The sequence below is a fragment of the Vombatus ursinus genome, unplaced genomic scaffold, assembly GCF_900497805.2.
Source record: "Vombatus ursinus unplaced genomic scaffold, bare-nosed wombat genome assembly UNPS02014779.1, whole genome shotgun sequence".
NCBI classification, from domain to species: Eukaryota; Metazoa; Chordata; class Mammalia; order Diprotodontia; family Vombatidae; genus Vombatus; species Vombatus ursinus.
This window is the reverse complement of record NW_020954557.1, coordinates 36,858,480-36,870,790: the sequence shown is the minus strand read 5'-3', so window position 1 is coordinate 36,870,790 and position 12,311 is coordinate 36,858,480. Positions and strand designations below refer to the sequence as shown.

The following is a 12,311-nucleotide window of genomic DNA, read 5'->3' as shown; positions in this document are numbered from 1 at the left end:
AATTGAATTTATGTTATCAAAAGACAGGTAAAGCAGTTGTTACTGTTACCGTGACAATGCCTAGACATGAAAAATTCAATGATTACTTTCATGAAAGAATAATGTCAACTCACTGTCACCACAATTTGCATTATTAATATTATCATCATCATCATTAACGACGATGAAAATTGGCTTCTCTTGCCCAACAAAATAATTTTATTTCCTCATTTTCTCTGCCCTCTGATACATCTGGTCTAGGAGCATCCTAGCAGTACGATGTTGAACTGATCATCACAGCCAACAGAATACTATGTAAGACACTCTGGGGGTGGAATGCGAAAGTGAGAAATGAATGATTGTGCAGGATGTTGGCAGATGATACAATTAGTTGAATTAGGTATCAACAGATGACCAGTGGTGGTTTGCAGTAAGGTTATTGTCTTTAAGGGATTAGATTCTAAATGGAAATAGATTTTTTTTTTGGTTCATAGTACTGTACCTTCCAGTCTCAAATTTCCTGTACTTGACACTTGGCCTACAGCATTACTAGCGACAAATGTATAAATTCCTTCATCCTCTGGATAAGCTTCCGCAATCTCCAGCTGGTATGTGTCTTCAAACTGAGTCATTTTAAAGAAGCGAGAAGGTTTAATTGCCTTGTCTTTGCTGTACCAAGTAATCTTCAGATCTGCAAAATAAAAAAAAAAGAACATTTGAAATGAAAGAAAAAAATAGTGGATACATTTTATTTGAAAATATATTATTTTACAGTGGCGACATTATGGTTTATTTATTTAAATTACATGATTCCAATTCATTCAGTCGTTCATACATTTGACCAACATTTATAAAGCACCTACTATGGGCCAGGCAGTGTGCTGAGGAGACAAAGAAAAGCAAAATAGGCATCCTCTGCTCTCAAGGAGCTCATGGTCTGAGCTCATGGTCTAGGCTCATGGTCTAATGGCATTATCATCCTTTATATTTGTCAAACCGATGTTGAGATGCTATAGACACATTTGTATATTTAATATCTGTGTGGCATAGTGGATAGAGAGTCATGAAAATCCTCTGCTATCTATAGGTTGTGTGACATTCTGCAGGTCCCTTGTCCTTTCAGGGACCTGGGCAACTACCTAAGACTGTATGCTGCAGAGGAGGTGCCAATTGCCATTGGTAGAAAGAGTTCCTCATCTGGGAGTTCCTTATGCACATGAAATAAAAAGACTAATCCTTATCCTTAGATATTATAGCCAAAGGCCAGGTTTACATGTCACAAAGGCATTGGTAGGTTGCACTATTAGCAAATTAGCAATCAACCTGTGCCTCTCTAGATTTCTCTGTTCTTTTGTAAGAGTTTGTAAAGATAGTTAGTGGGCTCTCGATTTGGTCATGTTGACTATGTCAGGTTTTATCTTTGTATACTCTGTAGCCAGAACAGTAGAGTAGGTGCTTAATAAATATTTATTGGATTTAACCGGCAACTTTTTTTTGAGTACTGAAGCCCCAGGACAGCAGCCACTAGGTGAACAAGAAAGCCACAAAAAAAATGAAGCTAATTCGATGAACCCAGCTTGGTAACATACATGGTTTCCCCAGTATGGTATCCTAACTCTGCATGAACCTCAGCCTCCCCAGACTTTCTGTGCAGGAACCTTTGTATAAGAAAGCTATGAGGACAAATTCTGAGCAGTCTATTGATGGGATAGTATATTAGGGAGCCAAACTTCAAACTTTTTTTAAAAATTCTGTAATCTTCTGACTAGCTTTATAATATGTTGTGGAAATGCTTGCTTTATTCCATAAATTAAAAATAAAATTAAAAAATAGCTTTATGTTTTGTGTAATTGATAGGTATACATTCATAGAGGAAAGGGAAAAGAAAGAGGAGAAAACTAACCCCCCAGTGTCAACTGATCTCCAAGGAGATAGTATATAGGATCCTTCTTTGGTACTCAGGTAAACAGTCTCCTCTCTTAATGCCCATCACTGGTAGGATGCATACATTCTTTTTTTCTTTCCCCAAGATGGTGATAGAATTGGACCAGACCATTCACAGCTTTTCCTAACTCTACTTTGTGACTACTATCATATGAATAGTGACCCCAGGAAACTGCCCCAAGTCACTGTGAGATATGTATAGCCAATGACCTTGGATATGTTTTTTCTCTTTATGAAGTAACCCTAATATTATATCACTATTTCTCTCTGCCCCTTCTTTCCAGTGTCCACCTGCCACTATATTTCTTTTTCTAATTCTAATTTTCTTTGAATGCAAGATTAGCCCTGAGGACAACATAGTATTGTATGTAGAATAGATGTGTGACAGCTGCCATGATTATGAGAAAATGACGGTAAAGTCCTCTTTAAGTAGTAAATTAATAAACAAACTTTAGGAGTTACTATTGTTACCATTACTCAATATTATTGTGCTGATAGTTTCTTACTGCTCAAAAGCAAGGGCGTTGGACTCCTGTCTGTCTGTCTGTTCCCCAGACATAGCTGGTGCTTTTCCTTCTCTCTGACTGCTCAGCCTAGAACATCTTTCCTCTCATCTTCTCTGCCAGTCTACCTTTCAAAGCCCAACTCAAACTCTAACTTCTCCGGGCAGCTAGGTGGTGCAGCGGATAGAGTACCGGCCCTGAAGTCAGGAGGACCTGAGTTCAAATTCGGCTTGGGACCAAACACTTGACATTTACTAGCTGTGTGACCCTGGGCAAGTCACTTAACCCCAATTGCCTTAAAAAAAAATTCTACCTCTCCATGAAGCTACCTTTAGACGGTGACAAATTTTTCACTTTAGTCATCTCATAGCACTTTGTTTTAGGGCTAGCCAACACACATTATTTTATATTGTAGTTCTTTTCACTTTATTAGACTTCAAGCTTAATGAGGTCACAGACCTGGTCTTCACTACAGGTTGCATCCTTCCCAGTCTAACACACAATGTTCTGTACAAAGTAGGCATTTAGAAATGCTTACTGAATTTAAATGTCTTCATTTTATGATACTTGAAGTGTATTGGGAAAGGGAATGTTCTGTTAAAATTCATTATTTCAATTTTTTTTTATAAAACCTTAAAATAGTTAACATATAATATTACAATAATGCAATCAATAATGCAAGACACCCATTTGGATATAACAAAAGTGAAAGCCCATAATTAAAATACATATTAATTGAATTATGAAACTAAGGTCTGACACAAAGGGTTAAGATAAAGTGAATGGCTTATGGAATGAAAACTGGATTTTGTTATATGTAAGTACTGTAGAAATAATTATAATGGATCCCACGAGAAAACTATTTGTTATCAAGTACCACATTGCCTTAGCTTTCTTTTACATGCTGAACTCTTTAAAGTATAGGAAAATTCTTCCAACAGATACATATGGTACTTGGTCAAAACTAATGGACCTTTAAAAAAAGTTTTATTATAACTTTTAATTGAAAAGCATGTCATTTTATTATTTTGTCACTAGGTGGCACCAAAGACCACACATGATTCATTTAAGGTCCTAGCTTTTTTTCCAATCTGCTAGTATTTTCACATCTTCTAAGCACAAATATCCTTTTATATTTCAGAAAGCATTCAGTCTAATGAAATCTCAAGTATTAGGCAATTCCAAGTGACTCCTGCTTTTTCTAATGGACATGAAAGCACTGTTGCTGTTGCAGTTAGTTGCTAGTAGTTAGTGCTTAGAAGTTAGTACCTAGCCTATGTTACTATTTCCAATTTATGCTGTAAATGTCTTGTTTATATACAGTTGTTTGCATGTTGTCTCCCACTGGGGTGTGAGCTCCTTAAAAGCAGGAGTGGGTTTTTTGCATTTCTCTGTATCTCTGGAACTTAGCACTGTGCCTGGCACATAGTAGGTGCTTAAAAAATGCTTGTTGACTAGCAATTAGTTCTGACTAGGGATTGCATTGTGAATACTAGAACACGGGGAAGAATGAACTATCTATATCTATATCTATCTATATATATATATGTTCTTTTTACTTTATTAGACTTTAAGCTTAATGAGGGCACAGACCAGGTCTTCACTACAGGTTACATCCTCCCCAGTCTAACACATAATGTTCTGTGCAAAGTAGACATTTATATCTATATCTATATCTATATATCTATACATATCTATACATATATATGTATATATGACCTTGCTAGCTATTGAAATCAGCTTTTAGAGTGGATTTTAAATTTTGTCATGTAAAAATAAGTATATTGATATTGAAATATATATACCTGTAGATATAGGTATTTGAACAGTTTGAAATATCTGCAAGATTGTCTGCTCAAACATTTAAAATGCTCACAAGATTTAAATTTACTTTAAGTTAGTATGAAAGAAGGATTATACATTTTTCTATTTCCTATGCCTCTCCAAATTGTATTTGTGCATTGTGCCAAAAACTGACCTTCGGTTTTTTTTTGTACCATCCCAAAGACAAAATCAAAATAAAGGTTAGATATTATGACTATAGAAATTGAGTAAATAAGGGACCCTTAGACTCTTCCCTTGGTAGTAGCCCAATCCACCCATTTTCTAGAAGAGGACACTGAGACCTAGAATTTTGAAGTGACTTGCCCAAGGTCATATAGCTAGTTTATGTTTCTAATTTTTATGAAATTTTTTTCCAAAGAAATTTCAATGAAAAGAAAACCCTTTGGATAATTCATAAATTTAAGTTTTAAAATATTTTGTATTATTATAATTAAGAAATACATTACCAAGCTAATTATTGATAATAATATGTTTTAAGTGTTAACAGCCTTACTAGCTCTGTGCCAGCCTCAGTTTCCTCCTCTGGAAAATGGGGATAATAATAGCATCTACATCACAGGGTTGTTGTGAGAAGCAGATAATAAGTATTTTAAGTGTCTGTTTATAAAACATAGAACTATAAAATGCAAGTTATTATTAATCATAGGCAAAAGCATAGCTAACAGCAGTTCTCTGGATCTACTTATAACTTTGGTCTGCTGATTCAATTGCAATTCTACTTATTAAAATTTTAATTTATGGGATAAAACAATCATTTCCATAACATAATATAATAAAAAGATGATTGCACATGAAACTGCAAATCTACTATGTACAACTTGCTATTCCATTTAAATATACAACAAAGTTAACATGTAAATTTCTTTTTTTTCCCTTTTTTTCTTCCCTCCCCCAGCTCTGCCAAGCTGACAATAGGCTTAAAAAATAAGCTATTAGCAAGACAAATGTCAAATTGCCTCTGATTTGTGATATGTGTAATAAAGTCAATGGGAATACATCCAGGTTTTGATAATTCTGATACATACACATCAAAATGAATTTCTCAGAGTCTGAATGTACTCCTTTTGAGTCTTGGTTAGGGTGCTTATCACACATCAGAGGCAAGCTGACATTTGCTTTTGCTAATAGCCTGCTTGCTCAGCCTATTCACAGTTTAGTTGTTTTCACCTTTAATGAAAGACTTTTCATGTTTTTCCCCAAGTGAGTTTGTGCAGATGGATTATTTTACCCCACTTATGATATGTAGAAAGACAGAGACAATGTGGCATGGTAGATAGAATGCTAGGCTGAGAATCAGGATGACTTGGGTTGAAAACCAACTGCTGACAATTTCTAGCTAAGTGATTGGACAATCATTTAGCCTGTCTGTGTCTCAAGCAACTTCCTAGGACTTACTATACTAAGTTGTAGATGGCTGTGACCTGTGTAAGTGAAGACATTTACTCATACTTTTAGTCCTTTCTGTATTTGTGAGAGGAGAAAGGTAGAGAAAGATAATAGAACTAATTTACTTTGGGGCAAAGTTTTGCTGATTCCACTTTTTTGCTATTCCTTAGTTTCAGCTGTATCTGACTCTTCATGACCTCATTTGGGGTTTTCTTGGCAAATATACTGGAATGGTCTGCCATTTCCTTCTTCAGCTCATTTTACAGATGAACAGACTGAGGCAAACAGGGTTAAGTGACTTGCCCAAGGTCACCTAGCTAGTGAGTGTTTGCGTCCACATTTGAACTCAGATCTTCTTGACTCCAGGCCTGGTGCCTCAATTCTCAAATTCTCAGAATTCTCAAATGCCACCTAGCTGCCCCTGATCCTACTTAACTGTGGATAAAGCCAGCAATCCTAATGTCTTTGAATGGCTCTCAAATGTTTCTTTAACTTTTAACAAGGCGTTGTGTCCCCATGTGGGCCATATCGTGTACACATTTAGGTCCACAAAATAGAAATGTTTTTAACTGAGACTGGAGAATTCTCTTTAAATTCAGACCATACAGACAAAATAATTGTGAAGGAAAGAAAAAAAGTCGCCTTAGAACAGTAGTTCTTAACCCATGGTCTTCAGACCTCTCCCTAGGAATAGATTTTAAAGGGTATATGAGTTTGTATATTTTGGTATTTTGATAGCATTTTAATATAATTGGCTTATTTTATAATCTTATATATTTTACTTTATGCATTTAAAACATTATTCTGAGAAGGCTCTATAAGGCTTCCCCAGACTGCCAAATGTGTCCTTAACATTCAAAAAAAGGTAATAACTCCTGGCCTAGAACATTTCTATCCCAAACTGGGAAATGTAACAACTTCTTTGGGTTTAAGCATCAGAGAACATGAATAAATAACAGAAGGAAGTTTATTTTGCTAAACATACCTGTTCCAGACACTCGGCACTGAAAGCGGGCTGTCCTTCCTTCAGAAGTCACGATATCTCTAAGTGGGGTGATGATGGCAGGTGGATAGATGGGCATTTCCTGGTCAGGAGATACAACTTCTGGAACTAAAGAGAACGACCCAAAAGAGTTATGATGAGTAGATGGCCTCTTGACCTTTCCAGGACCTACAAGCCCACTTCTAGATGTCTTCCAGAAGAGTCGGTTACACAAACGAATTTTAGCAAATTGAACCATAATTTTTTATTGATTTAAGGAAACTCAAAATCAGCACTCATTTGTATTGTCCCAGGGCTAAAGGCAAGGTGCCTCATACCTTCCACCGTGAGTGAAGCAGAAGTAGTAGCAATTCCATAGTCATTCTTGGCTTCGCAGGTGTAAACAGCAGCATCTTCTGGGAAGGCCTCAATCAACAAGAGAGTGTACTCCTGTCCATCGTGGAGAAATTTGCACTTGAAGCCGGTGGAGAGCAACTGTTCCTCTTTGTACCAGGAAATTTTGGGCTGAGGTCGGCCTGATATCACAGAGCAGAAACGGGCAGGCTTTCCAGACTGCACCGTGGTGGGCTGGAGTTCCTGTAAGATTTGGGGTGGCTCTGGAGCTATAAGGAAATAAATGGAAAAAATGATCTCATTAAAGAGTGCTTAAGGACATGATGAAGATGGCCAAAAGATGCTAAATAAAATGGTACAGGCAGCTAGCTGGTGGAGTGGATACAGTCTTCTGGGCCTGGAGTTAGGAAGATCTGGCCTTAGGCACTTGTTAGCTGTGTGACTTAAGCAAGTCACTTAAGTGCTATCTGCCTCAGTTTCCCCAACTGTAAAATGGTGATGATAATAGCACCCATCTTTCAGAGTTATGAAGATCAAGGGAGATAACACATGGAAAGCACACCTGACACACAGGTGCTTAATAAATGCTTGCTCCTTACCGCCCCCTCCCCACCCTCCTATCCTCCACCCCTTGAGTTCAAATCCTCCATCAGACACTTATTAGCTTGGTAAATTACTTAACTTCTGACAACCTCCATTTCCTCATCTGTGAAACTTGGATAAAGGTAGCATCTACCCAATAGGGTTATCGTAAGATCAAATGAGTACTAGCGTCATGAGCATCTGAGTGACCCATAGCCATAGCATTTTTAAACCTTCACGATGATGTAAATGCGACCTGTTCTTATTAAATGCCCAATGACAAAACTCAGGTCTTATGGACTACCTTAAGGGTCGTTCTGGGTTTCCCTTGGCTTTAGAACCTTGTCCTGTTTGTTGTGGCAGGAAGGGGGGAATAATTTTCGGTATCTGGTGTAAGAGAATCAGACACAGTTCTCCTGATCCCAGATCCTGAAAGACTGTAAACTCCTGGAAGGCAGGGCCTTTTTCATTTCATTTTTGTCTCTGCATTCCCAAAGCTTGGCATATTGCTTAGAATATAGCAGTTGGTTGATAAATGCTAATTGATTGATTGATTTTCATTATGCCTCAGTGTCTCTTTTATGGGACAAGATTGTAGAATAGCAAAGATGGAAAGGAATTTTGAGATGATCAAGTCCAATCCCATCAGTTTATAAATGGGAAAAACCCAGGCTCAGGGAAGAGACATAATGATAAAATGATAGTGACATAAAATGAAGAGACATAGTGATAAAATGGGCACCAGAACCCAGGCTTCCTGACTTACAGTCTAGTATTCCTTCCACTTGATCACACTAGGAGAGCTGTCTTATATATCTATATCTATATCTATAACTATGTATTTTGTGCTTAGCATAGTGCTTGGCACATAGTAGGCATTTAATAAACATTTGCCAAGACTTAGACATCTTTGCCTCGCAAGAATGCCTACTATGGTGCCTTGCAGACAGTAGGTGCTCAATAAATGTTTATTGAATGAACACCTGACTGGTGTAGAATATTATCTACATGTTGTGAATGCAAATCAACTATGTAGATAAAATACATGGGCTAAAGAAAATATATTCTACCTATTCTTAAGTAAGGGGAACTAATTAATTCATGGAATTCATTGTTGTTCAGTAATTTCAGTCATGTCTGACTCTTCATAACCCCATTTGGGGTTTTCTTGGCAAAGAAATGTGGTTTGCCATTTCCTTCTCCAACTCATTTTACAGATGAGGAAACTGAAGTAAACAGGGTTAAGTGACTTGTCCAAGGTCACACAACTAGTAAGTGTATGAGGCTGGATTTGAACTTATGTCTTCCTGACTCCAGGCCCAGCACTCTGTCTATTGCACCCTAATTGCCCCAATTCATGTAACAAAAGACTGGAAAATACAATAGCTAGGTTCATTTTTACCACTGAAGTACTGGATGCTCAATTTTCTGTGTCTCAATTCTTTCTACTTCTAAAATGGGTATAATAATAAATGGATACTATGATAAGCCAAATCTCAGAATGCATTGGAAACTGGTTGCTAAACTCATTCTCTAGGTCCTTCCAGGGAAGTCTGTTTAGTTTGATGTGGCCTGAAATGAGACAGATGCTGTTTAGGGATTTTTTTTTTCATGCTTCATTTAGTGGCACAGTAGATAGAGCAATGGGTGTGCAATTAGGAAAACATAGGTTCAAATCCCACATTCAACATTTATTAGCTGTGTGACTTAACTGCCTTGGTTTCCTCACCAGTAAAATAGGGATAATAGCAACATCTCCCTGACAGGATTGTGGTGAGGATCAAGTAAGAGACTGTATGTAAAAGCACTCTGAAGTGCTTTATAAATGTCATCAATTACTACTCTCTCTGCCTATTTTAAGGCCAGTCAGCTTCAAAACAGGTCAGCTTCAGGGCTTAGGAAGATCAAAATGATTCAATGACATTTTCATCTGTGTTATCACCAATTCCTAAGCTAGTCAACCAGTATTTATTAAGTGCCTACTATATGCTACACTTTTTGCTTAGTGGGAAAAAACCATAGGTGCTCCAGAAATATTCTCCTCCCGCTACAATCCTTTTATTGGAAACTAGATCCTGAAAAAATCTCCTGATACATTGGCTACAAGGATATGCTGGAACCAACTCCAACCAGCTTATAAGAGCTGACAATTTTATTTTCAACTTGAGCATTTACACCTCAGAAATTCACAAATGCTACTAATCAGAGCTTGATTTCTTGTTTGTGTTGATTATCTAGACCTAAGAACATGATGGAGAAAATGTGAAGAAAGCTGAATAAACTTTAAAACATGTTGAGAGTACATTTTTTCCTCTTATTCCAAGTGATGCTAGTGAGCTAATCGTTAAATGTTTACCAGCACATCCCTGGCTATGGGTCGTTCAGATGCCCACAGTGCTAGTATAAACTCCTGGGATGCTGGTCTAGGGGGCATCCACTTTTCAGTGCTTAATCCTAAATTCAATATGATGTATATGGGGGTTTCTTACAGAGCATTCTCAGTACTGCAGGCTGACTAAAAATGCACCCAGCAATTATGCACTCTCTAGGGCTAGTATTGATTCTTTACTTTCCATCTGTCCTACATTTTAACACCAATAAAATTCAAGAAAAGTGCCATGGCACACATATGTAAACACTCTGAGTTGTTTTGAAAAAGGAAGGAATAGAAAAACATCTTTTCGTAGTGTAGACTAAAGAACATTGAACTGGATATGCCCCCAAATCCTTAAAAATGACATCAATAGTACAATTTCAGCGCTTAAGCCTTGGTCATTAAGGTGTGCTTTAGATTCCATCCATACCATTGACGTAGAGAGTTACAGAGCTCCTGTTTCTTCCTGCCACAAAAGTGTATTCTCCAGCATCACTTTGTCTGGTCTCGCTAATGAACATCCGGTGGATTCTTCTCTCCACTACATATTGGTGTCTTTCTTGAATCTGAAAGTTGATTTCAATGCCATCCTTATACCAGTGGGCATCAACATCATCTTCATTGACCTCGAACTCAACAACGGCACGCTGCTTCTCAATGACCTGCGAGCGGGACAAGTGATAAGAAAATCAAGAGCCCATTTTCATTCAGTTTGCCTCTTTCTGGATTCACACTGTTGAAGGCTATGTGACATTTACACCTGGCCCTGTTATACTATCTTCTTTGCTTGCCTTATTGGATGGATGATTAGGCATCTATACTTAATAAAAATCAGAATGAAGCCTTGTTTCAGGGAGATGGTATCATCACTATCAGAGCACTAATTTGCTCCTGGAGTGAAGAAAGAAGAGAAAAGCTGATCCCATGACTAATTCCTCTTCTTTATGATAAAACTTAATTCCAGTGTTACTCAAAGGTGGCTTAGTGGAAAGACTGCTGGATTGGGCTGCAGAAGACCTGGAACTGGTCTACTGGCTGGGCCACTTATTTGTTTGATGATTTAGGGCAGGTGCTCTCTCTAAGACTCAAGTTACTCATGTATAACAATGTAAAACAAATGCTGGGGTTATCATTGGGAAATCCTATTGTGCTAATAAAGGACAATTATGACCATGTCTTCCGTCTTTTAAAATAACTTTTCATAACTAAGGCACCACGTAGAAGGACTAGTACTTGTTAAAAAAACAACAACAATTTTGCAAAGATCACAGAGAACAAGGGTATTTGTTCAGTATTCCTTTAGCTGAATCATAGAAGGGATACTGAACAAGGGAGAAAAGCAATGAAGATAAAGACTAGTCTGGAAGTTTCCTGAATGCCAAGACTCCCCTTTCCTCAACTACCCCTGCCTTGTGCAACATGGCAGTCTGATCACAGGTGATCCTATTGGCCCCTTAAAAAACAGAATCCAAGTGAAAGTCCTATTCTTGCTCCCACCGAGTGTCAAGTGACCAGCTGCTGTGGACACCCCATCCTTTAGATGAAGGAACACCACGTCTCAATTAGTATTAGTACAAGAGTTTAAAACAATAGGGATCAGCTATTTACATTCTTCACAAAATTCTAGTTAAAGGAAAAACTATTGATTTTCCTTTTGCCTACACAACAGACAACTATTAATAGCTGCTGATCTTTACTTGTCTCATGTTTAATTTTTGTAAGTCCTTTTTAGCAAGGAAAAGCTTTTTGAGCACTTTAAACATGAAGCACCCAGAGATTTCATATTAGGCACATGTATCGAGCATTCATACGGTACCTGAACCTCCCTGCGAATGCTACGGATGCGAACATCTCGTCCTTCAACAAAGAGGTTCCCAGTGGACATGTTGCCTCCAGCTACAACAGAGTATTGTCCAGCATCAGACATGCGTGTAGAAGGAATGAGAAGGCGGTGAACATATTTCTCCTTCTGTATCTTCATTCTGAAGAATGAAATAGAAATTGTGTGTGAATATGTAGCAATATAAAGATAATTGGGAATTATAGAGGTCGTAGGCTTTAGAAGACCATCTAGTCCATGATCCTCATTTTATATGCAAGGAAATTGCCATCGAGAGGTTAAACGACTTGGTCAAGGTCATAAAGATATCAAGTACCAAGCTTAGGCTCTAATACTTGCACTATCTCCCAGGGTGGTTTTGAGGCTCAAATGAATTTTTTCATTTTTATATTTTTAGCACTTGGCACAGTACCTTTTATACCACAAGTACTTAATAGATTTTTATTGAATTGACCTGAATTGTATGAAACTTATAAATTATAAAGCATTAGTATGAATATCATTTTAGTATTTTTAAAATCA

The 12,311-nt window shown here is 37.5% G+C and overlaps 1 protein-coding gene across 1 annotated transcript in view; it reads right to left on the bottom strand.

Annotated features, from left to right (window-relative positions):
• Positions 1-12,311, bottom strand: part of TTN (titin) — a 325,691-nt gene that overhangs the window by 259,816 nt on the left and 53,564 nt on the right. Inside the window, exons 39-43 of the mRNA XM_027865699.1 lie at positions 11,766-11,931; positions 10,380-10,611; positions 6,978-7,262; positions 6,643-6,768; positions 482-670 (exon numbers count right to left, since the gene is read on the bottom strand). Of these exons, the coding sequence (XP_027721500.1) occupies positions 482-670; positions 6,643-6,768; positions 6,978-7,262; positions 10,380-10,611; positions 11,766-11,931 (998 nt within the window). The remainder of the gene's footprint in view (positions 1-481; positions 671-6,642; positions 6,769-6,977; positions 7,263-10,379; positions 10,612-11,765; positions 11,932-12,311) is intronic.